Consider the following 27583-nt stretch of genomic DNA (forward strand, 5'->3'; position numbering starts at 1 on the left):
CCTTGGGGTACACCACAAGCAATGTCCATACATAAGGAGCAACCACCATTTATTTTCACAAACTGCTTTCTGTCACTTAAATAACTCCGGACCCAATCTAAAACTACCCCTCTGACACCATAACGTTCCAGTTTTCTTATTAATATATCAGGATCTATAGTGTCAAATGCTTTTGTCAAGTCTATGAATAACCCAGCCACATATTTGTGATGTATTCTATTGAATCTAATAGTGCCGATGATGTTGATCTGCTTGATCTGAATCCGTACTGACTCTCAGTGAGTAGTTTATGTTTATCTATAAATTTTTCCAGTCTGTTTTTAAACAGTTTTTCAAGAACTTTTGAGAATTGAGGTAGTAAAGAGACAGGCCTGTAGTTTGTGAAATGGTGTTTGTTCCCAGATTTGTATAGAGGTATAACTTTTGCTATTTTCATTCTGTCTGGAAATCGACCAGTTTGAAATGATAAATTACAGATGTATGTAAATGGTTTTATAATAGCCTCAATGACTCTTTTAACCACTATCATATCAATATCATTACAATCCAAAGATTTGTGATTTTTACATTTTTTGACAATTTCAAGAACTTCATTTTCATCAACGGCTGTGAGAAACATAGAATATGGATTTCTGTCAATCAGTGTATCGGGTTTTTCCTGTGCTTTCCCAGGATGAGTGATTGTTCTTGCTAAATTTGGTCCAGCAGTTACAAAGAATTCATTGAGACTATTTGGCTGTGAAAATGCAAACAAACAAGTCAAAAGTGGTTTTCTCACATTAAAAAGTGCTGAAAAAGCTGCTCCAGTGTTCAAAAGGAAAACATAAAAAGCATCTGCAAATACAGGATTTAGTTTCAGTCAGTTTCCAGCAACCTGAAACACAGAAGGCTCCCAATGAAGAGCTCTGTGTCTGTAGCTCCTCATCACATGTCAGTGTTCATGTGGTCCTAGATTAGAACCAGGCCCGCGTGGTTCTGTGGACGGTCTTGCAGTCCTCCCCTGCAACAGAAATGTAATTTCTGGTGAAATGCCTGCGTTCGAGTAAAACACAAAAATCAAATGATACTTCAGCACTTTCATGTTTTTACTGCCTGGGACAAACACATGCATTTTAAATACTAACCATTCGCCCTGAAATCCGCTGCTATGGCACTGCATCAATATCCACACCAGCCGCCTGATTCACATCTTTGTCTTAGTGTTTACGTCTGAACTTAAAACGCACAAAGCAAAGTTGAAAACCAGCAGACGACTCTACAAACACGAACAGGTAGAAACGGAGGCTGCGTGCTCGTCGCTCAGGCTGCGTGCTCGTCGCTCAGGCTGCGGGCTCGGGTCGGCGTGCGCTCAGCTCTAACACCAGTCTGGGTTCTTGGCTAGCTTAGCGTTAGCATGCTGTCTGTGCAGACACTTGCAAAGACCAAAGCTGTGTTAGCAGCTTCTGTCCAATTTTACTGTCACACTCTTGTCCTGTTGTGCAATAAAAATAAAAGTAACGTCCACATCTCCGCTCTTCAAAAGCTGTATTGCTGTAGTGCTCCATTGTCTGCCTTCCAGTCGATTGCACAGGAAGAAAAATGTCACGGTGCGACCCAGTACCAAGACATTTTAGTTTTATTTTGTTGATTATTGTATTTTTTCTCCATGTTTCCTGTTTTATTTTGAAGGAGTTTTGTGTTCTTTGTTCAATGTATTTAGTTTCACTTCCCCTGTCCTGTCATTAGGTTCATGTCAGTTTCCTGTTACTAACATAATCACTTCCTGGTTTTGAACCACCTTCAGCACAGAGACCGAATCAGCCCAGACTCCTGCTGCTGTCTCTGGCTGCACCGACCTGATGTTTGAGCCAGTTTATGTCCTCGGTGCATTAACAACACTCCGTAATTTATGTTGTTTGTTTTCAGTGGCGACTACCGATATCAGATTTTAGCCCCGGTGAGAATTCTGCGAAACCACAAATATTTTTAAGTAACAGAGCTTTGGTTGGTTTCCTAACTCTGAACAAAAACATGCTGAGGGATTTTAGTTTTATGGAGTTCTCCTCTTTGGACCCTCACTGCCCTCTTTTCAGGCTCCATTAACATTCGTTCAGCTTTAGAGGCACTTTCAGTAAATTAAGCTAATGCGAGACGCCTCGTCAGAGCTGCCAGACACGAGGGGGGGATTTTTTTTATGATTATAACTCTGTGGGTAACACCAGTCTGCTGGTTAGCTAACGTGTGCTTACAATGCTTCCTTTGTGTTTGTATCACTGTTACAGCTGTGCATATTTTTATTTTCACATCTCCAAACTCTCAAATAAGAGGAGAAACATGCATAAAACGAATCCCAGGCGTTTGGGCTCTGAATATTCAGTTTTAAATCTGACCACACCTCGTCGCAGATGTCAGCTGGTCAGGGTAGAGTAGGTGGTCAAGTCTCTGGGCCACCTGCAAGGTGATGAGCCCACTAGGAATAGCCAGGCCTCGCCAGCTTTCAGAACAGAAGAAAAGGCTCGGATGAGGTGAAACAGTCGGGTTTCCTTCAGTTCAGAGTTTAAGATTCAGACACGAAGGACTGAGAGGCTGCAGGAAGAGCCGGAGAAAGGTCATTTGTGAGCAGAGATGGGCAGTAACGTGTTACTGTAATCCGATTACTTTTTTTGACTAACGAGTAAAGTAAGGGATTACTATTGCAAAAACAGTAATTAGATTACCGTTACTTTCCCGTAGGAACGCTGCGTTACTGCGTTACTAAAACCGTGATTTTTTGCGAGAATGTCTCACGACAGTGACGTAAGCGAGTGCGACGTTCGTGACAACAGCTGTGTGCAGATCAACAATGGATCATATATCGAGTGCAGAGAGAGTATGAGCGTGCAGCGTTTAAAGCGTGGAAGTACTGACCTTACTTTGAGTTTGATTCCATAAAAAGTGACAAAAACATTAGTGTCCGCTGTGCGTGGGAAGAAAACTTCTTTTTACAGCAAAAAAACCCCTAAACTTCCAACAAGCACCGAGTAGCTACGACGTAATGGGAAACTCACAGAGAAACTCGCGGATTCTTCCACTGACCGCGGCACACCTGCACCAGGGTAAACCTCCGCCTGCCGCACTCCTGCTTTACAGGTGAAAATAGAGCAACAGGACCGCTGAGTCTTTGACTTTATTTATTTTAGTAGTAGTATTTATTTATTGTCATTGTCAAGAACAATGAAATTGCGTTTGGGGCTTCCATACAACCCAAAAAAAAGAAGAAAATAATAAATACCCCTTAAAACCCAAGTGTACATATTTAACCCAGTGTGACTCCAATGCAATAAGACAATCCTTAGCAATAATGTTCGTAGAAATTCAGACAAAGACCTGAGAAACATGACAAAGTACAACAATGCAACCCATTCAATATTATTGTACTGTGAGATATGATATCAGATATGATAGTTATCTATTTAAGAAAGAGGGGGGGGGGGGGCAGGAGGGGGAAGAGAATAAAGATATGATGCACCAATGCAGACCAGTTCATTGCTATTAAGAAGTTGGATATGGTTATTGTCCGTGAGAGGGGGGCAGAGAGTTCAGGAGCCTCACAGCCTGTGGATACAGGCTGTTGGCCAGTCTGGATGTTCTGGCCTGTATAGACCTGTACCTTCTCCCTGAGGGCAGCAGATGGAAAAGGTGGCGCGCAGGGTGATGTTGGTCCCGCAGGATACTGTGCACCCTCCTCAGACAGCGAGTGGGGAAGATATTACTGATCTCTGGCAGACTTGTTCCAATAATTCTGCCAGCTTCTTTCACCACCCGCTGGAGTGCTTGCTGATCGGCCTTGGTGCAGCTGGGGAACCACACTAGAAATCCATACGTCAGAACGCTGCTGATGGCACAGTTGTAGAAGTTCAACATCAGAGATCTGGGAATGTGTGCGCTCCGCAGTCTCCTCAGGTAGTAGAGGCGCTGTTGGGCCTTCCGTACAACTGAGGTGATATGGTTGCCCCAGGACAGGTCCTCGGTCACAGTTACCCCCAAGAATTTAAAACTGCTCACCCTCTCCACCGCCTCACTGCCAATGAAGAGAGGCAGATGGTTGTTATGACCCCTCTTCCGGAAATCTACAATGATCTCCTTGGTCTTTTTGGTGTTTAAGACCAAGTTATTGTCGTGGCACCATGACTCTAGTTGTTGCACCTCTGTCCTATAGTTTGTCTCATCATTGTTGGATATAAGTCCGAGCACTGTAGTGTCATCTGCAAACTTAACAATGAGATTGGACGCGCAGGAGGAAATACAGTCATGGGTGAAGAGAGTGTATAGCAGAGGGCTCAGGACACACCCCTGAGGGGCACCGGTGTTGACCACAAGGGTGGAAGAGGTGTTCTTACCCACTCTGACACTCTGTCTACGATTAGTGAGGAAGTCCACAATCCAGTTGCACAGAGAGGAGTTAAGTCCCAGTTGGTGGAGTTTGGGACGGAGTTTGTATGGCCGGATGGTATTAAAAGCCGAGCTGTAGTCTACAAAGAGGAGCCGTGCATAGGTGTTCCTGTGTTCCAAGTGCTTCAGTAATGTGTGCAGCACTGTGGCGATCGCATCCTCGGTTGACCGGTTCTCCCTGTATGCAAACTGGTGCGAGTCCAGGGATGGTGGACTGTGTTTTACTTGCATCTATTTGAAAGACTGAGTGTAAACACAAAAAATATTTTATTTTATGAGCTGGAATGTGCAGAAAATAGGTTTAAATGTTAAACTAATTTCTTCCAGTCAGAGAATGTTGCAGATAATTAAATGTTTGCTTGATGCATGAAGTTAAAAGATTAAAACTAATAAAACAAGTTTTAAAAAGAGACTTTTCCATTTGATTACATTTTGTATGATGGATTATGCAGAAAAAGTAGAATTGGGCTGAAAGATCTATCACTTTATCACCTACTCAGGTTGTAAATCGTGTTTTTAAAAAGTAACTAAGTAACTAATTACTTTTGAAAATAAGTAATCAGTAAAGTAACGGGATTACTTTTTGCGGAAGTAATCAGTAATTAGTTACTGATTTCTTGGAAGTCCATATTTTTCTCGATTGTGCCTGTAAGTGTGTTAACGAGCTGCTGAGTGGCTGAAACATCTGGATCGTTTCACAGGTCTCCAAAGTCCTGAACAAATCCGTCACATCCATCTTTTAGCTGCCTCGGGTGTTTCATTGTTCTATTCAAAGAGTGGGTTTAAAAACTGAGATGAGCCGGTGCAGTTTTCCATCATCAGTGCTTTTCCTCGAACCTCACAGAGTAGACGCATAAAGATTCGTCTGCTGGTGCTGAAGGTTTAAACTCCCATCAGCTGCTGAAAGCAGAGCTGAGGCTGCTTTCTGTCAGAGTTGCTCCAAACTTTGGTTTCTATACATCAGAATAACAAATTCCTGGGTTTAGATTATCCAGAGCACAAACATCTGGCTTTCAAACACTTCTTCAATCAGGGAGGGAAGTGCATCATCCCCCCACGGGCGCCCTGTGTGTTTGACAGAGACTTTACATCATGCAGCAGAGCTTCAAGCTATGCATTCTTCACTCTAAACATTAAAACTGCAGTAACTCAGACTGTGCGCGTTTTTCTTTTTGAAAGTTTATGTCTTCTTCACGTAAACTTTCACGTCTTCTTCTCAGCCCACCCACCTGCTGGTTGGTGCAAATGTTCCCTGATGGAGATGTGCTTAAAAAAACCACATCAGATCATTGAACAGCCAAAAGTATGTGGACATCCTGTCTATGCTCCAGCTGTTCTCCTGCTCTGACGGCGTCTGCAGGGATTTCTTCCCACCAGCTTCACGTGTCTGACATCATTGAGTCCACTGATAATTTTCTTGGTTGCACTTTTACTTTGGAGGGCTGCTCAGGTATTGACCACCCAAGGATTAGTGACTCATTCTAGCCATTTTTCATTTTTATTCTTCTGTAAGAACATCACTGTTTGATTTACTACTGGTCCATCCCTTGGCTCTTACTTTGAAACTTCAGTCACTGCTTCCTGTTTCCCCACTGGCTCCCTTGGTGCTGTTCTGGTGCTCCTCAGCATCATTTCCTCTGGTAATTTCTCCTTCCACCTCCGCCATGTTGGCCTGCAGTTGGTGCTGCTCTGAAAGCGCTGTAGTTTAAGAATATAATCCACCCACTGTTATCATCTCCAATGCCCTGTACCAACACAGAGCAGAGCAGCTATCTGAACGCTGCTCCAACAGAGGTCGATCATCTTGTTAATAATTTCACCTCCTCACTACGTACGACTCTGGATACTGTAGCTCCTGTGAAAACTAAGGTCTCTAATCAGAAGTACCTGACTCCGTGGTATAATTCTCAAACACGTACCCTAAAGCAGACGACTCGTAATCTGGAGAGGAAATGGCGTGTCACAAATCTAGAGGATCATCATTTAGCCTGGAGAAATAGTTTGCTGCTTTATAAGAAAGCCCTCCGCAAAGCCAGAACATCTTACTATTCATCACTGATTGAAGTAAATAAGAACAACCCCAGGTTTCTCTTCAGCTCTGTAGCCAGGCTGACAAACAGTCAGAGCTCTGTTGAGCCAACCAGCCCTTTAACCTTAACTAGTAATGACTTCATGAACTTCTTCACAAATAAAATTTTAATCATTAGAGAAAAAATTACCAATAATCATCCCACAGATGTAATATTATCTACAGCTACTCTTGTTATATCCCCGTGTCCAGTCAGTGTCTGTGTCTGCCTTGGTCCCACATCTCTGTTCCCTCTGTAGTGCCTGCATGTGAGTCTGTCTTTGTTCAGTCTGTGTTTTGTGTTTCCTGTTTTACTTTGAAGGTCTCTGTCTTATCTCAGTATGTTCAGATGACGCTTCCTTGTCTCGTCAGTTCTGATTTGCCCCAGCTGTGTTTCCCTCCCGTTACCCATTCCCTGATTGCTCCCTCTGTGTATTTAAGCCCTGTGTTTCTTTGTGTCTGTGTCGTGATCTACCGTTTATTTTGCTGTGTGTTTTGTCAGTCTGCCGGTGTTAGTTTATTTTTGATGTTTTCCAGTTATGTTATGTTTGAGTTCAGCATTAAAGCTGTTTCGGTTTAAGTTTGTCTCTGGAGTCTGCACCTTGGGTCCTATTCCTGTCTGCACACAGCCGTCACTTAACAGTTTGATGGCAGATACTCCCTTCACCCTGGCCAAAAAGGCTAAAATGACCAAAGAAAAAGCTGAAAACAGCTGAACATGAGAGGTTTAGGACAAAGTTTGTGTTTTTTCCATTGTTTAAGCACTGCTTCCAACCAAGAGTGATGCCATATATGCCCTATAGCTGCAGAAAAGGCTAACATTGTTATCTTTTTACAAAAGTTTGTGTTCTCCATTCTTTAAGCACCGGCACCGTTTCAAAAGTACCGGTTTGGCACCGGTATCGGATAAAACCTAAACAATACCCATCCCTACTAATTAGTGTTAATTGGTCTTCCAGCTCTTCGTTATGCTCAACTTTATTTTTTCCAGCCTCTTATTGCTACTTGTCCCAACTTTTTGGGATTTGTTGACACCGTGAAATTTTGAATCAACATATTTTTCCTTTCAAATGTTTCTCGGATTGAACTTTTGATCTGTCATCTACGTGCCATCTCCACATCATTGCATTCAGTTTTTATTCACGATTTGTTTGGTGTCCCAACTTTTTTGGAATCCGGTTTGCAATAAATACTCACAAAGAAAACGGCGCCGTTACAACTTATGTCTAAAAATGCATCGTTTCATGCATCGGTTAAAACACTCGACTCCAGCTACACGACGCGCAGCTGGAAACACTTCACACAAGTCGAGCTGCCCGAGATTCACAGAATTTACAGAAAATGTTACATTTTTGTGATTTATATGGTTATCAGACGATAGATGTCTTATATCGGGGTATGAGATTTTGGTCATATCGCACAGCCCTAGGTGATGTAACGATAGCGTTTTAATAATGAACACAAGGACCGAGCACAGACTCAGACCACGAGAACCTAACATTCACAGAGAGGAGCAGGTGGGCGGGTCGAGTCTGGATTCAGTTGCGTCGCTTGAAAACTAGACGAGAAATAGAAGCTAAAGCGAGTCCGAAGCCACCACGTCCCGTAGCTGTATATATGAATAAATAATAATAATAATAATAATAATAATAAAATATATAAAATATACAGAGTTGAATATGTGCAAAACAAGTGGCATTTATATACAGTATGGAGTGCATAATGTTGAAGTTCCAGTAGTGAAGCTGAGGTGTCTATGACGTGTTCAGCAGTCTGATGGCCTGATGGAAGAAGCTGTCTCTCAGTCTGCTGGTACGGGACCGGATGCTGCAGAACCTCCTTCCTGATGGAAGCAGTCTGAACAGTTTATGGCTGGGGTGACTGGAGTCCTTGATGATCCTCCCCGCTTTCCTCAGGCAGCGCTTCCTGTAGATGTCTTGGAGGGAGGGAAGCTCACCTCCAATTATCCGTTCAGAGCACCGCACTACTCGCTGGAGAGCTTTGCAGTTGTAGGCGGTGCTGCTGCCATACCAGGTGGTGATGCATCCAGTGAGGATGCTCTCAATGGCACAGCGATAGAAGGTCCTGAGGATGCGGGGGCTCATGCCGAATCTTTTCAGTCTCCTGAGAAAGAAGAGGCGCTGCTGCGCCTTCTTCACTGTTTTGTTTGTGTGTACTGACCACGTAAGATCCTCAGCCAGATGTACTCCAAGGAACCGGAAGCTGCTCACTCTCTCCACAGCAGCGCCGTTGATGGTGATGGGGGTGTGTGCTTCTCTGCACCTCCGGAAGTCCACTATCAACTCCTTTGTCTTTGCGACGTTGAGGGTGAGATGGTTGTCTTGACACCAGTGGGTCAGGGCGCTGACCTCCTCCCTGTAAGCCGTCTCATCACCGTTGGTGATAAGACCCACCACTGTAGTGTCGTCCGCAAACTTCACAATGATGTTGGAGCTGTTAGTGGCTGTGCAGTCGTAGGTGTAGAGTGAGTACAGGAGAGGGCTCAGTACACACCCCTGTGTGTACTGAGCCCTCTCCCTGTGTCTTCTGTTCAAAACAGAACTTCAAAGTGTTCTTGGTCCCTGAGAATTTCATGTGGACGCCTTGTTTCTAAAACATTTATTAGGGCTCCAAATGCTGTAAGAATCCGGTCTTTAGTGATGACGTGATGAGTCCTGCTTCCGGCCCAAACGAATCTGCGTTTAATAAGGCTGTTGTGTTTTTAACATGTTTGAATGTTTTGTATGTATTTAATCTGAACAAGCCCCTAAAAACAGTGATCACTGTCGGCCTCTCTCGCTTTATTATCGCTCTTCATTTTAAAGCTCAGATTTGAAACCTCACGATGTAACTCCAGCCCAGCAGCAGTATATTAATGACTAACCTCGTATTGTGGATGGATTATCTCAGTTGTTCTCCTGACTGAAGTTTGGTCCGTTTACAGCATCCTGCCATGCGATTGCATTTGTCCCGAACCATCAAGTTAACTTTTATCAAGTGGAAAAAGGTTAGCGTTCATCCTCCAGCTTCACTGTGTTTATGCTAACATAGCTGTGTCGCTAGCGGCCACGTAGCATATCGTTATATAGCAGCTAGCCCAACTTCAGTAACCCTACAAACGTCACTGCTGTTTAGCTTTCTGTCTTCATTTATGTTGGAAGTGATAGCAGAGCTGTACGTTTGAATTTTTCATAAATCTCTCAGTCAGAGCATGCTATATCATGCTTAGGTGGAAGCTAGCGAGCTAACTTCCTGCTAACTGTGTTAAACTTCGTAAATCCTGTTTTCATGGATGCTTGGATGTTAAACTTAATTGTTACACCTGATAAAGCAGCAACGCTGATCATTTTATTGAAGATGAAAGAATTTAGACAGTTTTTAACTCTCAGTGATGCTGCAGTGTTCGTTTGACTTTGAGACCTGCAGCAGAGTTTGGGCCCAGGCACAGCTAATGATGTCAGACTTAAAGACTGGATAGGGCAGAGTAAGAAGCTCAGAGAAGCCAGCAGTTAGAAACTCTTCGGCACGACTCTGAGATTTTAAGCTAAAGGTTTTAAGCTAAAAGCGCACAGATGCTTCAGTGTGACCAGAAAATCCTTTTGATTCACAAGTCAAACATGTAAATCCACCTCTAATGAGGAAGATGACGGGAGGAGCCGGAGGAGGTGCCACCTTTCCTCCTCCACCCCCCCGCCATCGCCCCTCTCCTCCTCTAAAAGCAGCCCTGAGCTGCAGCTCTGGATCAGCTGTGTTTGGTTGCAGAGGTGCTGATGCTGCTGCAGCAGAGCTGTAAGTGGGTTCACGTCTTTTTCTCTTTAATCTTGCAGTCAAAGAAAATATGCAGATTTTTCTGAGTCAATTTGGGAAGTTTGGAATTTCCTGTTGTGTCAGAGAGGAAATGATTGCATGCGCAGTTTACCGTCTGTCTCCTCCTGAAATATCACCTGATGATGTCTGATCACAGGTCAGTTTTGTGTGATTCCAGCTGTGATGTTGTGAAAGCAGCTGCTTGTCTGCTGAGACTTTTAGTGGAGCTTAAACTACAGACTGAGCTGCAGCAGCTCACGGTGTGTCAGAGCAGACGGGATTCATTGAGAATGTGCTGCCTGATGAATGTTGCTTGGATGGACTGACACTGCTGACTCAGATCACTGGAGCAGCAGCTATTTATAGTTTGTAGATTCAGATGATTATTGAGCATGTTTTCAGATCTGCCCATATCTGTCATATTATAATTCAGATCGGTACATTTACATATTTTTGTATCTATAAAAAGGAAGCTGACACTTTCGAGACTTTATCACAGGTGTGAGCGTCACAGCGAGGCCTTTGTGTCAAAGTAGCTGAAGATAAAACAGAAAAACATGAAGGTGATTTTCCTGTTCTGGGATTTTATAAAAATATTCTGCAGTACATCAAAAACGAAAGAAAACCATTAATCAACACATGAACATCACCTCTGACGTTACAGCGGTTTTATTAGAGACACGGCTGAGCGTTTTGCATTTTGCATTTTGCATAATTTTAAAAAGTTTAAATTTGTTCAGTATTGAACGGCAGAAATTAGGTTTTCTTTTTGGAAGTAAGTAAAAGGAAAAAAAAACAGCGGCCGACAGCCTGTAAACAACGGTAGACTTGTGCGTAACAAGCAAGCAAATAATGCAGAAAACAGAGAGAGAGGGAGAGAGAGAGAGGGAGAGAGAGAGAGGGAGGGAGAGAGAGGGAGCTGTGCATCGCGGTGGAAGCAAAACAGTAAAAGAGTGAATCATGACGATGTTTATGTGAAGCGTAGTTTGGATCTTCTTTTGCTGCTGGTTCGGTCAATATTGTTTGGAGAGACATCAAACTAACAGCTTTAGAATCGGCTCATAAAGGACGTGAACACAAAGCGCCGACAGATCAGAGTCAGCGAGCTGTCGGCTTCCAGCCCCGACCGTGAGAAAGTCACATCTCACTGATTCTGATCCGCGGGTCGCGCTGTGTGTTTACGTCTTTGTGTTCCTGCTCTCATTTACTGTTTTAGCTGTTTGGTGGTTCTTGAAATTTTGTGAGGTTCAACCTGAGATTCTGGCGTTTTGGGCAAAATAAATTTATATTAAAAAAATCGATTCAGGATTTTAATGAATCGATTTTACGTTATCCAAGCCAGAATCGATTTTTAATCAATAAATCGATTATCAAAACCCAGCCCTAATGCTGAGGTGCAATTCAGCCATTTGATTCATGTTACAGCAGCTCATGAGTGAATGAACACAGTGCAGTAAAAGTACATTTTTCCAAACATTTAATCAAATTAACCTGAGTAGGGTTGCAACGTCAGCATGCAGTCAGGTTCTACAGAGTCTTGCTACTGATTTTATTCAGGCGCGTTGCAGCAAGCACATGTGGCCCTGAGGACTGAACTTTGACCCCTGGCGTAGAGAATTAAGACGTGCTGTTTTACCTCAGCGGGCTTTTGTGGTGACTGCGTGTGATGGTGTTTGTTGATGAGCTACAGAGATGCAGCCTGTGTGTTCTTATGTTCATCAGCTCATGTGTAAAAACTCATTCTGCCTACGAAGGAGTACCAGGGCCATATTTAAAAAAGAATATTTAAATAATCTCCAAAGGCTGATTCTGTTCATCTGGACTCAGCGTTTTGTGGGAGAAACGTTTCGTCATCATCCAGGTGACGTCTTCAGTCTCAGCTGACTGCAGGTCTCAATCTTATAAACATACATTTGCATAATGACTGAAACAGCCCACTGAGGAACAATGGGCTGGGAGGCAGTTCCTTCATCATGATTATGTAAATGTGCATAATTTCCACTGACAATGCTCCGTCCAGATGAACAGAATCAACTTTTGGAGAGTTACTTACCTGGATGACTAAGCATGCATCGAGAAATGTTTAAATAATGTTATTACTTTCTTATACTTTTGCTTTTTATTTGCTTTAGCATTTAATCAAAGTTTATATTTCATGAAAAAGGTTGAAACTGGATTTTAGATCTCTAATCTCACTCCTTTTCTCCAGAATCTGTTGTTAATAGTAATTTTAAGAATAAAGTCAAAATATTATATTTACTTTTCTTTCTCGACATTTTGCTACAGTACGTTTGCGCGAGCTTGCATTTGCAGAATGAATGAGGTTTGACTTCTCGTCTTTTTATTTATTATTTATTTTTGAAATTCTTCAGTATTTCATAGAATTGATTAACGATTCTGATTTGAGTGTTTTAGAATGATTAAAAATCAAAGAAATATTTCTAACTGGCAGAATATAAAAATGTTGGTTCTTGTGTTGTCTGTGTTATAACTAACTCATCTTTGCATTTCAGATTATTCTCTGACTCGAGCGAACCTTTTTTATTTGCCCTAAACACCAAAAAAAACTTTAACCAGTGCTCGGTAACGCCTGACATAGGAGGTCAGGTGGACAGGCCTCAGTGTGGTAAAGGTTAAAGTTCATAACAGTAGAATTAGAAAACTAGAGAAGATTTCTCAGGGTGGCATGGAAACCAAAGCCATTTCTTTTACACCTACTGTTACGTCCTGTAATGTGCATTGTACATATATGGTTACAATACATCAAAGCAGTAAGTATAGAGCTTTGGAACTGACGTATCGGCACAATGTATTGTGGGAGCGTGGCACCATATTTCTGGCGTGAGCTGGAAGGAAGGTTGTTAGAAACATGCTTAAAAGCAGCTCAAAAGAAAAAGGACGGTACAGGGACAGCTTGTGTCCAGATGCAAAGAGACGGTATTTGCCAAAAATATCGAGCACTGGAAATGTGGACCCGTATGAAGTACAGCCGTGGAGTAGAAACCCTGAAGACCAACCGCTAGTCACCCAGCCTGATATATTTTCTTATCTTGTCTGTGGAGTCAGCGCGTACAAGGTGAACCAGTTTCACAATTATAAACCTCTGGAGGGACACATCCACGTTTGTTGAATAAAGAAACACATTTTTCAAATTACATAATATCACCCACCACTAACACTACTCGGTTTAATGTATCTTTTGAAAAATTGCCGGTATTTACAGCACAAGACTTTTAAGAGTATTTAACAAGAGCAAGTTTCATTTGTGCCTGGTTTTACTACCAGACTGTTCAGCAGACACAGCAAACCTTCACCATCTTACCCAGGAGGGTCCCCTCTTCACCCTCACATGGAAGAAGTAATCTGATTGGCATGGTGGTACGTTTGAAGCAGGGATTTCAGAGTGCCCCATGTGTAGCGCTGGAAACCAGTCACGATGTGTTTCATCCATTTCATTGGCAAGTTTTTCTGCAATAATGCCAAATAGCAACTCTATAAATAGAACATAGTTCTGCAAAATCACTCATTAGGATGTTTGTTCTAATTTGTTATGACCCCAGATCACATCGCAAATAAAACTACCCTCATGATGCTTCCAGGTGGGGGAACAATGAAAAGATAAACTATTTTCAAGCTTATTCTCCTGCCGGTTGTGCGTCTGACGTTACGACCACACAGCAAGTACGTGTTAACCGTGTGCTTTCTCTCCTCTTTCGCTAGCGCTTTGTTTGGCCCAGAAATATGGCGCCTCAACCAAAAATCCTGGTCACACCCCCTCCCGTGACATCACGCTCCAAAGCCTATACATCGGTCATGTGATTTGGAGGCGCCGGCATTAACAGCAATAACCTTCATTCCATTTCCAGACTGGAACAATAAACCTCGTGTGTGAAATCTGGAAATGCCCACGGTGTTGATTCAAATGCGCTCTGGGACAACCACAAGCATCGGCTGTTACTCACATAAAGATGTAAAGTTGGTCCCGAGCTACAGGAGGAACCATTTCATTGGTGGAGGGGTGGGGGGGGAGGGGCTCACTATGTAATATGTTCTGTTTTAGAGTTCACATTAACTGTTAATTGTAGCTAGGCTCAAAGTGTTAATGCTAGCTTATTATTATTTTAGGGAGGCACATGCCAGCCCATGCTAGCCCTGTAGATCCGCCCGTGGGCAGAGTCACAGGAGAACGTTCGCTCCAAAAACGTGCACGGCAGCACGGCTTAGGTTTGCAAAGCTTCATCTGGACAAACGACTAGACTTCGTGAAATGAACTGATTAAAAAATAAAGTCACGTCATTATGCGTGAAAGCAAGTTCACGTAATTTATAATGTCTACAATGTTGTTGGCACTCTTTCCGTCTTGTTGCTGGTGTAGGAGGAGAGAACTACGTGAGCGGTCCCAACATGACGGGGAGGGCAGGTCTTCTCTTCAGCCTCATCACGGCGGCACTCTTCTGTGGCGTCGCTGCTCAGACAGTCAGAGGTCGGTACTTGAACGCAGCATGCCGGGCTGTGTCTTTGAAACCTGAGTTTAGATACAGGATAATCCAGGTGCTCATGTGCTTTTGTACATTTCATGTGATTGCTTTCAAAGACAAACTGTTAACTATCAGGGGCACGGTGTTGCTTCCAGACTAAAAAGTCTATTTTATCCTTTCTAAAGGAATTGAGACACCAATTTAATTCATTTTTCTGCTGATATATTTCTGTTTACTCCATTAAAGTGTGATATTTTTCCGTTTTTCACAATGGTATAGCATCCAATAGTAAGCAGCAAAAAACCAAAAACAAATCAAGCTCATAGCGTGTGCCGTAGAGGGTTAGTGGGATTAATAGTAGAGAACAGGAGACAGAACATTTGTTTCATGAGTTCATCACAATTAATGGAGCTTAGTTGTGTTAAGGTTCAAAATATTGGGGATGGACACCAGAGGAAAAACCCACAATAACAACACTGGTCCGGTCGGGTTGAGTCAAACGATGATTTAATGATCACACACGTGGGAGATGGACACTGTATGCAGACGGTCTCAGATCTCATCTCAAAAAACACATCACCATAGTTTTATGAAATCAGGGTATTAGACGCCCCCTCATGCGTAGTGACAGGTATAATACAATCAATGTTGACAATTTTATTTAACACAAAGAATAACATTGTCTCCTTCCCGAGGGCAGACGCTGACTGCCCCCGTCTCCTGGAACCGTCTGTACCCTGCTAAGACACAACATGGCAGCTACAAGGACTCTTTCATTTGTTAAGACCATCAGTGTGTATTGCTCTAAATCAAGTATATAATATTAAATGAATATTGCTGGATCAGCTACTTCTACTTAAAACATATTAAAACATGACTAAGCACAAAATCACCAAGAATGACATCTTATAAGTGCTGTGTAAGCGCGTGCGGCCTTCCAAGCTCAAAGCCTTTGCCCTCCATAGATCAGCCAGACTCGCGCTGGCTGTAGCTTTTAACCTTTAATTACCTTGAGCACAACTCTAGAATAAGCAACAAACTGCAATGTGTATGGAATGATCATGGTTACATCTGCAATGGAAAATCATGTTATTATTCTGGTACCTGTAAGAAAAGATCAAACTAAAGTTATCACCATCACTGTAATGCAAAGAATAATGTAAGATCAAAAACTTCAATTCATGCTTAATGCAAAGCTGGTTATATACTTCTAATGAACTAATAATGCCATATTAAAATATTAAATGATAATGAGAAAAACCTCCCCTCCTTATTCTACAGTTGATAATGTTATTCTGGGACTGTGTGTCATCTCCCTGTAATACTTGTGTATGAACACTGATTTTCTTTTGCTGCTATCCAGAGTGTGAAAACGTCACCGTCGGTGACATCGTCTTCCTAGTTGATGGCTCGTCCAGCATCAATGATAAAAGCTTTCAGGAGATCCGCACATTTCTCCGCAAAACCATCCAGGGCTTTGAAATCGACCCCGACAAGGTTCAGATCGGTTTGGTGCAGTACAGCGATGATCCTTATCCAGAGTTCCAGCTGACGGATCACAGGGACAAGAATTCCCTGCTGGCTGCAGTGCAAAACCTTGCCCACCGAGGAGGCGGCACAAAAACCGGCAAAGCCATAGACTTCCTCCGGACGGAGTACTTCACCAAAGAGGCCGGCAGCCGAGCCGAGCGCCGTGTGCCTCAGATTGCTGTGGTCATCACAGATGGCAAATCAACAGATGACGTATTGGAACCTGCCAGTAGACTGAGGCAGCACGGTGTCATCGTGTTCGCCATCGGGGTCGGAGAATTCAGCAGGACACAGCTTATAACCATCGCTAACTGGCCCTCGGAGCGCTTCGTCCTCACCACTGTCAGCTACCAGAAGCTCCAGGACCAGACCAACAACCTGCTGAAAACGGTCTGTCTCAGTCTGGAGGATCAGACGCTAGGTAAAGAAAGCTGATTGGTTGATACAGTGATCTCTTTATTGCACGATTAATTATATCTAAGAAGCACCTGAATACAGTTTTGACACAAGAATCAACAGAAAGCTGAAAATGCACATTTTGCTTGGTCCATCCTCAGCTGTGCCTCTGAGCACTGTGAGGTGGTGTCATGGTCCTGGGTCTGTTGACCCAGTGTTTTGTGTTCACTTGCGTTTTTCGTCATTTGGTGTTATTATTTATGTTTTAGGTTCCTTGTGTTTATTCTATAGAACCTAGGTTGTTCTGTTTAACCTTTTAGATTCCCCTCGTGTCTTGACTCCTGTGTCTCCTTCTGTGTATATTCATTTAGTTGTATGAGTGCTTGCGCCGTGTTTCTCCTTGTTTGATTTTGTCATGTTTTCCTATGTTCCCCAGCTCGTCTTGTCCTCTCTCTCTCGTGCTCCTCTGTGCTCTCTCGCCCCTCCAGTCTGCGTCTCTGTGTGCTTCCCGTTTTACATTGATGGTCTCCTGTCGCTGTACGTCATGCTCTGTTCGCTCTTCCCCTGTCTTGTTATGAATATTGGTCTCAGCTGTGTTCCCCGTGTGCTCCCACGTCCCTCGCTGTCTTCTGTGTAATTATGTCAGCGTCTCCCTCAGTTCCATGTCACATCCTCCCTCATGGTTGTGTGCCTCTCCCTGTTTTCCTGGGTCTAGTATTAGTAGAATTTCCCAGTTTAGTTTTGTATTGCCTTTTTCCGTTCAGAAAATAAAGTTATATTTTGAGTTCACGTCCTCTCTTCCGAGAGTTCGCATTTGGGTCCTCTCCAGCCTGCGCACAGCCAGTTCATGACAGGTAGTAGATCACATGAGCGCTAGGCTTGTTGTATACTGAACATGAACTTGTACTAAAACACTTTTGCTTCTGTCTTCCTCAGCTTTGGTCGACAGGTTTGCAGATGTTTTCTTCCTGGTGGACAGTGGAATAGCTTCCAATCAGTTTACCCTGTTTAGAAATGAGCTTTCCAGACTGTTGAATCGACTGGAAGTTGGAGCGTCTGGTTACCGTGTCGGCTTGGCCCAGTACGGTCAGGACGTCAAAGTTGACTTTCGTCTCAACACTTATCAAACCAAGCAGCAGATCGTGACCGCTGCTCGACGTTTCCGACTGCGTTCACAAACAGGCCAACCACAAAATCTTGGACAAGCTCTGTCCTACGCTAAAGAGAACTTCTTCACTGCTGAGGCAGGAGGCCGCGCACAACAGGGAACCCCACAGTATTTGGTTGTAGTGGCTGGAAAAGACTCGGATGATCCTGTGTTTTGGTCTGCTGAAAATCTGAAAGACGAGGGGGTAATTATTGTGGGGATGGACGCAGGTGCGACAAAGGCTGCTCTGTACCGCTTTGCCAGCCCTGGCTATATCTTTGATTCTTCAAGAGTAACTCTGCTGATTGACCTGCTCACGGCCCGGAGAGTGGAGACTGTCACTGAAGGTGAGAAAGCCGCCATCAGTTCATCATCATCATCATCAGTAACTACACAGCAGTGTTTCTGAAGCAGCTATAAATGCAACGATGGTTTATTATAAGTAAGCCAGAGTTTTCCAGAGGAAGCAGTCAGATCATCCCAACTAACGATGCAGAAAGTCTCCACAAAATCATCTGAGGGGTTTTTTTTTCAACGTACCTTTGCTCTTTTAAAACGAAATAGCCGTTCACTGTAGTTTAAGACCCGTTACTATCAACTGTGATCCAGGTGTACAAAAACCTGGATCTGGAACATGTCAGCCTAGCCTTTTCACTCGCATGTCACAGTAGACCATAAAAAGACTCAATGAAGGAAGGAAATCCCCCATTTCTGTTCTTTTATTCATGGAGGCTAACATTTTAATATTTTGCTTAGGTTTTATGCTTTGTTTGGTGAGTGAAACTCAATCATGCCTGAAATCTGCCTGCAGCATTATCAGGATTCAACGTTATTATCATTACACAGGAAAACGAAACACAGTTTGCATCTAATCAGAAATGCAAAAGCAGTAAGTGCAATAGGAGCAGATTATATACAGATATGTGTAGGATAAAAGATGGAAATAGTTATGACAGATTATGTACATATAAGTTAAGTATACAGATATTTATATTGCTCTACAGACGAGCAGATATACAGATGTGCTACATATATACATATATACTGAAGGCTCCTGTAGCGCCTTGTGGAGGACAGGAGCTGGAAGAGTTGATTGGCAGGATGAGAGGAGTCCCTGAGAATGATGCGTGCTCGGCATAGATACCTCGTCTTGTGGACATCCTCAGTGGCAGGAAGTGGAGTGCCTGTGATGCATTGTGCAGCTTTCACCACCTGCTGCAGTGCCTTGTTGTCAGCAACAGAGCAATTCCCACAGCACACTGTGACACAGTTGGACAGGATGCTCTCTATCACTCAGTGGTGGAAGTTACTCAGTATGACAGCAGACAGGTGTTTTTTCTTCAGTGTCCTCAAGAAAAAGAGGCACTGATGGGCCTTCTTGACCAGGCTGGAGGTTGTAGTTGAACAGGACAGATTCTCAGAGATGTGGGTCCCCAAGAACTTGAAGCCAGACACCCGGTCAACAGCTGTGCCATTTATGTAGATGGGGACATGGGTGTCTGTCTCCTCTCTCCTGAAGTCCACAATGAGCTCTTTGGTTTTGCTGGTACTCAGGAACAGGTTATTGTCAGCGCCACACAGCTTTAGTTCTTCACTGTAGCAGACTCACCTAGGTCTGCAGTCAGAGGAACGGGCTCGGCACACAGCAGAGCAGTTATACCCTGACCTAACATGCTGGGGTCTGTTGGTCAGAAAGTCCATGATCCAGGTACAGGTGGAGCTGCTGATTCCAAGATCCACAAGTTTGGTGATCAGCTTGGAGGGAATAACTGTACTGAATGCTGAGCTGAAGTCAATAAACAGCATTCTTGGATAAGTATTTTTGTTGTCCAGGTGTGAGAGTACACAGCGCTGTGGGTACAGCATCCTCTGTACTCCTGTTGCTTCGATTGGCAAATTGGTGAGGATCCAGTGTGGGGAGCAAGCATGCCTTGAGGTGTGCCAGGACCAGTTGCTCAAAGCACTTCATAACTATGGGCGTGAGAGCAACAGGGCGATAGTGGTTCAGGCTAGTTGGTGATGAGTGTTTTAGCACTGACACGATGAAGATGGTCTTGAAGCACGCTGGCATGTCTGCCTGGGCAAGCGACAGGTTAAAGATGTCTGTGAAGAGCCCTGCAAGCTGCTCTGCACATGCTCAAAGCACACGTCCTGAAATGCTGTCATCAGGGGGTAGGGTTTCTTTTTCTTTGTTGTCATTAACAAAACGAGCATAGAAGTCATTTAGCTCATTGAGGAAGGACAAATCCATGGCTGTCTGTGTGGAATTGCTGGGCTTGTAGTCAGACATGGCCTGAATGCCCATCCACATATGTTGTGAGTCAGAGCTGACAAAGTGTTCTTCGGATTGTAGCTGTGCTTCGCCTTCTTGGTGCCCCTCTTCAGGTCATTCCTGGACGTACTGTAGGTCTGAGCGTCCCCTGATCTGACGGTATTGGTACGTGCCTTTAGTAGAAGCCGCACTTCCTTATTCACCCATGTTTTCTGATTGGGGTACATGTGACAGTCTAGGCTTCAGATTCACATCACATACAGTTTCAGTTGGGTTGACTAAACTGAGTCTGCTCCTTTCACAGATTGCAAAACGGCTAACCAGGCAGACATTGTGTTCATTGTTGATGAGTCTGGAAGCATTGGAGAGGAAAACTTCAGGCTGATACGTGACTTCCTGCGCTCGGTCATCAGCAGCCTGGAAACTGGTCCATTTAAAATCCGAGTAGGCATTGTTACATACAACAACGTGTCGACTGCACACATCTCCCTCAACTCATTCAGAGACAAGGCAGACATTCTGCAGTTCATCAGCTTCCTGCCTTACCGTCAAGGTGATACATACACTGGAGCTGCCCTACACTTCGCCCTGAAAAACATCTTCACTGAAAAAAAGGGCAGCAGGGAGGATGTCCCGAAGGTAGCGGTGGTAATCACAGACGGTGAATCCCGGGATAATGTGAAGGAACCTGCGATCGCTCTCCGTCGAGCTGGTGTCACAGTTTTCGCTGTCGGAATCAAAGACGCCAATAAAGCCGAACTGCTGGAGATGGCATCTTACCCCAAGTCTAAGTTTGTTTTTACTGTGGACAGTTTCATCAAGCTGAAACCCCTGAAAGAAACTCTGCAGGCAACCCTGTGCAACACCATCTTCCAGATCGGGGTCCAGGACAAGGAAAGTGATGCAGAGACTAAAGAAGGTTTGAACTAAGCTTTCCTGATAAGTTGCCGTTAGTTTTCCCTGAGAAATGTTAACTTTTGTAGTAGCATTATTGATGCAATGCTCTGTGTTAGTGTTAGAGGTATGTCAAGGTGGGTGACTGGATCTTACCTGATAAATTTCCCAGATAAGAAAAAAGAGTAAGAAACCGCTCATCCATTATTAAGTTATAGTTGTTCATAAGCAGCCTGTAAAACATGCTGGGTGTAAACATGGTTTCTCAAACATTTCAGACTCTGAATGTTCAGTTCAAACTCGCTTTCTTTGACTGTGTGAGAAGATCTAACTCTTTGTTCTTCTCTTCAGCATGTGATAAAAAGGACCTGGCTGACATTTTCTTCCTGATGGATGACTCAGGGAGCATTGAAAATGCAGATTTCTCAGACATGCAGAAGTTTATCATTGAGTTTCTTCATACCTTCCGTATTGGGCCAGACCATGTTCGCATGGGTCTTGTTAAATATTCAGATTCCCCCTCTCTACAGTTCGACCTAACACAGCACTCAGATGCTAAGACAATGGAAAAGGCTGTGAAGGAAATCTTTCACAAAGGAGGTGGAACAAACACAGGAAAAGCACTGTCATCCATGAAAGGACATTTTCAGAACGCAAAGACGAGCCGTGGCTACAAAGTCTCCGAGTACCTGATCGTCATCACTGATGGAGAATCCCAAGATAAAGTTAAAGATGCTGCAGAAGAACTGAGGGCGCAGGGGGTCATCATCTACGCCATCGGGGTGAATGCCTCAAATGATAATGAGCTGAATGAGATTGCTGGGGATCCAAAGAGAAAGTTTTTTGTCAGTAATTTTGATGCCCTGAAAACCATCAAAAATGACGTCATCAGAGAGATCTGTTCGGAAAGTGAGTTAAATTAAGTTGGGCTTTGCTTTGTAGCACACATCATTGAGATAATAAGAGGAGAGGATAGAGAACAGGACCATAAACTATTTCAAAAACTTGATTAGATGTATACATGATTTCCTCTTTCTTTTATGGGACTTTCACATGTTCAAAATTGCCAATTCTAGATTTAGGTAGGGAAATAACTGTAAAAAGAGAAAACCACACTAACCTCTATTTGTTTTTCATCCACAGCTTGTATACCAAGCGACATATTTTTCTTAACTGACAGTTCTGAGAGTATCTCTGAGGAAGACTTCCAAAAGATGAAAAATTTCACGAAATCTGTCATTAGCAAGTCCAACATTGGACAGGATAAGGTGCATGTTGGTTTTATGCAGTACAGCACCAACAGACGCCTGGAGTTCGACCTCACCACACACTACAACCTGGAAGGAATGCTAAACACCATCGATGTTATGGAGCAGATGAAAGAAGGCACTCGCACTGGCAGGGCCATCACAGAAGTCTCACAGTATTTTGATGCAGCCAGAGGAGGGCGGCCTTGGATGAAGCAGTGGTTGGTCGTTCTAACAGACGGTAAATCCCAAGATAGCGTCAGAGAACCAGCTCATGCTCTGAGGGCCAAAGGAGTGGTGATCTATGCCATTGGAGTGGATAAGGCTAACAAGCAGGAACTGTCGGAGATCAGTGGCTCATCGCAGAGGGTCTTCATTGAGAATACCTTTGATGCATTGAAGGAACTAGAGACCAAGCTGGCCTTGAAGTTCTGTGAGGAAGGTAAGAGAGGCTGTTTAAAACCATCTGTGATGTGTGACTGTCTAAAAGGTACAACCAAAGGTGGAGTCTGTGGAGGTGCTAAATCATTCAGTCAATTAACTCAAAAAGTTTTTAAAATATTAAACCCATTAATACCTCAGCACAAATGGTTAATGATTGATTTGGTAAAATAAAAATGACTTTTAAAATGTTTGTTTTGCTATTTTAGTTTTTATTGTGACAACAAAAAGTTCTGTTTTTGCTAACCTCCTCTCTTTTTCCTTCATCCAGATTGTAAAAAGACAGTAAAGGCTGATATTATTTTTCTGGTTGATGGTTCTGAAAGCATAAAGAAGGAACAGTTCAAAAGTATGCACACCTTTATGGCTTCAGTTGTGAACCAGACCACAGTTGGTAAAGATCTGACTCGTTTTGGAGTCATTCTCTACTCTGACACACCCAAATCCAGCTTTACTCTAAATGAAATTTACTCCAAAGGAAAAGTCCTTGAAGCTCTGCAGCAGCTGGTACAACCAGGCGGAGGCACCCACACAGGTGCTGCTTTGGCATACTCGCTGCCGTACTTCAACGCTGAACATGGTGGTCGGAAAGATATCAGTGTGCCTCAGATTCTCATGGTGATCACAGATGGAGAAGCTCAAGACTCTGACAGACTGAAAGCAGAATCTGATGCTCTGCGACAAAATGGGATCACAGTCATCAGTATCGGAGTGCAGGACGCAAGCAGGGACCAGCTGGAGACCATGGCTGGTGGTGACACATCCAAAGTTTTCTTTGTCGATAATTTTAAGGATTTGGAAACTCTGTACCAGAACATTTCTTCTGTGTTCTGCAATTCCACTAAGCGAGGTAAGAGTGTCCCAAAGGGAATTATTATGCTCCCTTTAGTTGTCTTTGAGTCAGTTCAGTTTTATTTATATAGCACCAGAGCACAACAATTACCTCAAGCTGCTTTATATATTATATTATATTATTGTCACGATCCTGGGTCTTATGGAGGACCACAAGAGCCACGAGCATCGAAATAAAGATTTCTGTGCTTAAATAATGAATTGTAGAATAAATTTTGTATTTGTGGAGTCCGAAACGTCATCAAACAGCCCTACAGACACAAAAACATGTGAAAATATAAACAACCAGACTATCAGCAGAGATTTAAGTACTTTAAGACCTCTGTGAAAATCATTGACAGTATATATCACAGAATTTAAGGCCTTTATAATCACAGAGCATACAGAGAGGTCTGTCCAACCAATCAGAGAGCTCCTTACATCCCACGGTGTGGCTAATTTGAATAGCCGCACGATTTTTAAAATGAAGTTGTTAATCCAGCAGCTAATCCAGCAGCTAATCCCGGAGCGAACAGGAAAGGGAAATGGATTTTGAAATGCAGTTTATTAAATTGGAATTCCAAAATGAATTTACAAATGCAGAATTTATTCTACAATTCATTATTGAAGCACAGAAATCTTTATTTCGACGCGCGTGGCTCTTGTGGTCCTCCACAGGGTCTTTTGACCCAGCGTTTTGAGTTTTAGTTTAAGCCCTTCAGGTTTTCTACGTTCATTTTTTTTCATGCCTAGGTTGTTATACTTCTTTGTTATTAGATTCCCCTTGTGTCTTACTCCCCTGCTAAGTCTCCCTTGCCCTTCATGTGTTTCATGTCTGTCTTACTTTGTCAAGTTCAGGTTGTCATGTCTGCGTCTTATGTTTCCTGTTTTATTTTGAAGAGGTCTTGTGTTCCTGTGTTCATCGTGTTCAGTTTTACTCTTCCATGTCGTTATGTCGTTGTGTTCATGTGTGTCAGCTGTTCCCCGTGTGTTCCCACTTCTTCTTAGCCTCCTGTGTGTATTTCTATTTGCCAGGGTTTTTCATAGTTCGTGTTTCCTTTTGAGTTTACCCAGTTTAGGTTATTGCTTAGTTTGTGTTGTTTTCGCCCTTTTATTTTGTACTGTTCTGTCTGCTTTAATAAATGGTTCATCATCAGTTAAGTTTGAGTTTGAGAATGTCTGCACCTGGATCCACTCCACGCAGTTTGCCTTGGCAAACTGTGACAATTATAATATTATATTATATTATATTATATTATATTATATTATATTATATTATATTATATTATATTATATTATATTAAGATAAGATAACCTTTATGAGTCCCACACGTGGGACATTTATATTATATTATATGATATAAAATAATTTCCCCTAGGAATCAAAGTATTCTGATTCTGATTAATATATTATAATAATTATATAATATATGTATGTTTAATGTTTCCCAAGTTTTTCATTAATGTCTAATTTTTTGGTCAACCCTTCTTCCGGTGTCACAATAGATACAAAAGTCTAACCAAAGATGGCATCAGGTTGTTGGTTGGCTGATTGATGGAAGCCTGACGATGCCACAGTGTTAAATTCACAGCACAGTTGTGTATTAATGGCATCAAATGTCTCTTTCTTGCTTTTTCTTTGGCAGTTTGCAACCAGACAGACTTGGTCTTCCTACTTGATTACTCGAGCAGCATCAACCAAAGCCAGCACACAATTATGTTAAACTTCACAGCAAGTGTGGTGGACAACTTTAATGTCAGAAAAGAGTTTGCACATGTCGGACTTGCACAGTTCAGTGATAATCCTAAACATGAGTTTTACCTTAACACGTACAACGACAAGACGGAGCTGATTGAGCATATCCTTAACATGAACTATAACGGTGGAAACACTAATCTTGGAAAAGCCTTGGATCACATTAGGGACTACTTTCGTGAATCAAATGGAGGCCGCACAGGTGTTCCCAAGAACCTGGTGTTGATCACAGATGGTAACTCTCATGATGACGTGGAGGATGCCGCAGAAGCGCTCAGGAAAATGGGGGTTACAGTATTCGCCATTGCTGTTGGAGATGTCTTTTACCTACAGCTCCTGCAGATCACTGGCACACCAGAGAAGGTCTTTGATGTCGAGAACTTCGACAGCTTGGCAAATATCAAGACAAAGATCATTGATGAAATCTGTGACACTGAGCCAAAAATTGGTAAGTTGGAAAAAAGAGATGTGCATGACTAGTAATTTCATAATTAGGCGAACAGAGAATCTTTGAGTGAATCCTTTAAAAGAGAGACTAAACCAAGACAGTCAGAAGATCCAATTTCCATATTTTAAATGGTGACGTAATGTGGGGCACCATTTATAACAGCAACTGCTTTCACACCACACAGTTCAGGGGACAAGTATCCACAGCTGGACTGGCCATCGGGCATACCGGGCAACTGCCCGATGGTGATTTTTCGTTTTTATGGGGCATTTTTGTTTGTAACGGTGTATAGAGTGAAAGGTGGTAGCCTATTGGTCATGATTGACTCTGGGCTGGACCAGTTATAGCCAAGAAGGTTGATGCACCCTCCCCCTTGCTTGGGCAACGACTCTGAAAGCAATCTTATCGTAGACAAAGAGAAGAAAATGGTACTGAGGTGAAAAGGAAGTGATTTGTCCCGGACTTCAGCTACAATGAAAAAGACACAAAGCTGGAGTTATTCTGTCTTTGCTGCACAGCTGCCTCTTCTTCTTTCATTCTCCCCCTCCCTCTCCCGTTTCTACTTCAATCATGAAACTGATCAATGATCAGCTGATCGGCTCTCTTGTTTGTTTATCGCCCACTTTGCGCCAGAAAGAGGAAACCAGCAGATGTTGCGCTAAACAACAGCAGCACGTTTAAGCTTGATCAGCTGTTGTTGGAATTTATTTAATATTAATTTCTAGTATCAGCTGATGTTTGCTGGAGCCACAGCTGTAAAGCTGCTGGTCATGATGTCGGTTTGGTTATGTGGTGAGAGGGAAACATGAAGATGAAACCAGGAGATGTCCTTACTGAACCATCAGAGCTGAACAGGTGATGGAGAAACAGGTTTACCTTTTAGGTGACATGGATGAGTTGAAGTTAAGTAGCTGACAGCTGGTAACTGTGCAGGGGCGGGTCTAGCAAAGTGTTGTCGGGGGGCAGGTAGGGCATTAACAGGGAGAGGGGGGCACAAAGACATACTTTTCTTTCTTATTCTCATTTAAAATGTCTCGTTTTTATTAAATAATTATCTGAATCTTATGATCGAAGTAGGCATGTGATGTCAAATGCAGTGTTGGCCAAGTTACTTGAAAAAGGTAATCAGTAACTCCCCAAAAACATAATCCCATTACTTTACTGATTACTTATTTTCAAAAGTAATTAATTACTTAGTTACTTAGTTACTTTTTAAAAACACGATTTACAACCTGAAGAGGTGATAAAGTGATAGATCTTTCAGCCCAATTCTACTTTTTCTGCATAATCCATCATACAAAATGTAATCAAATGGAAAAGTCTCTTTTTAAAACTTGTTTTATTAGTTTTAATCTTTTAACTTTATGCATCAAGCAAACATTTAATTATCTGCAACATTCTCTGACTGGAAGAAATTAGTTTAACATTTAAACCTATTTTCTGCACATTCCAGCACATAAAATAAAATATTTTTTGTGTTTACACTCAGTCTTTCAAATAGATGCAAGTAAAACACAGCAGAAAATAAATAAAGTCAAAGACTCAGCGGTCCTGTTGCTCTATTTTCACCTGTAAAGCAGGAGTGGGGCAGGCGGAGGGTTACCCTGGTGCAGGTGTGCCGCGGTCAGTGGAAGAATCCGCGAGTTGCTTGTTGGAAGTTTAGGGGTTTTTTCGCTGTAAAAAGAAGTTTTCTTCCCACGCACAGCGGACACTAATGTTTTTGTCACTTTTTATGGAATCAAACTCAAAGTAAGGTCAGTACTTCCACGCTTTAAACGCTGCACACAGCTGTTGTCACGAATGTCGCACTCGCTTGTCACACTCGCTTACTGTCATGAGACATTCTCGCAAAAAAATT

The 27583-nt window shown here is 42.8% G+C and overlaps 1 protein-coding gene across 2 annotated transcripts in view; it reads left to right on the forward strand.

Moving 5' to 3' along the window:
* The window catches only part of LOC146565033 (collagen alpha-6(VI) chain-like), a 69324-nt gene that overhangs the window by 11852 nt on the left and 29889 nt on the right, over positions 1–27583 (forward strand). The window contains exons 1-9 of one of the 2 annotated variants that reach the window (XM_085292886.1): positions 10224–10267; positions 14661–14768; positions 16127–16714; positions 17626–18183; positions 20413–21027; positions 21354–21911; positions 22146–22691; positions 22962–23540; positions 25168–25725. In XM_085292886.1, the coding sequence (XP_085149012.1) occupies positions 14690–14768; positions 16127–16714; positions 17626–18183; positions 20413–21027; positions 21354–21911; positions 22146–22691; positions 22962–23540; positions 25168–25725 (4081 nt within the window). In that variant the 5' untranslated portion in view covers positions 10224–10267; positions 14661–14689. Of the gene's footprint in view, positions 1–10223; positions 10268–14660; positions 14769–16126; positions 16715–17625; positions 18184–20412; positions 21028–21353; positions 21912–22145; positions 22692–22961; positions 23541–25167; positions 25726–27583 lie in introns of those variants that run through there. The other variant, XM_085292885.1, reaches the window with a different exon arrangement.

This window comes from Mchenga conophoros, linkage group LG11, assembly GCF_057382185.1.
Source record: "Mchenga conophoros isolate Kocher_MC1m ecotype Shallow Benthic linkage group LG11, M_conophoros_male_GT1.1, whole genome shotgun sequence".
Taxonomy (NCBI): Eukaryota; Metazoa; Chordata; class Actinopteri; order Cichliformes; family Cichlidae; genus Mchenga; species Mchenga conophoros.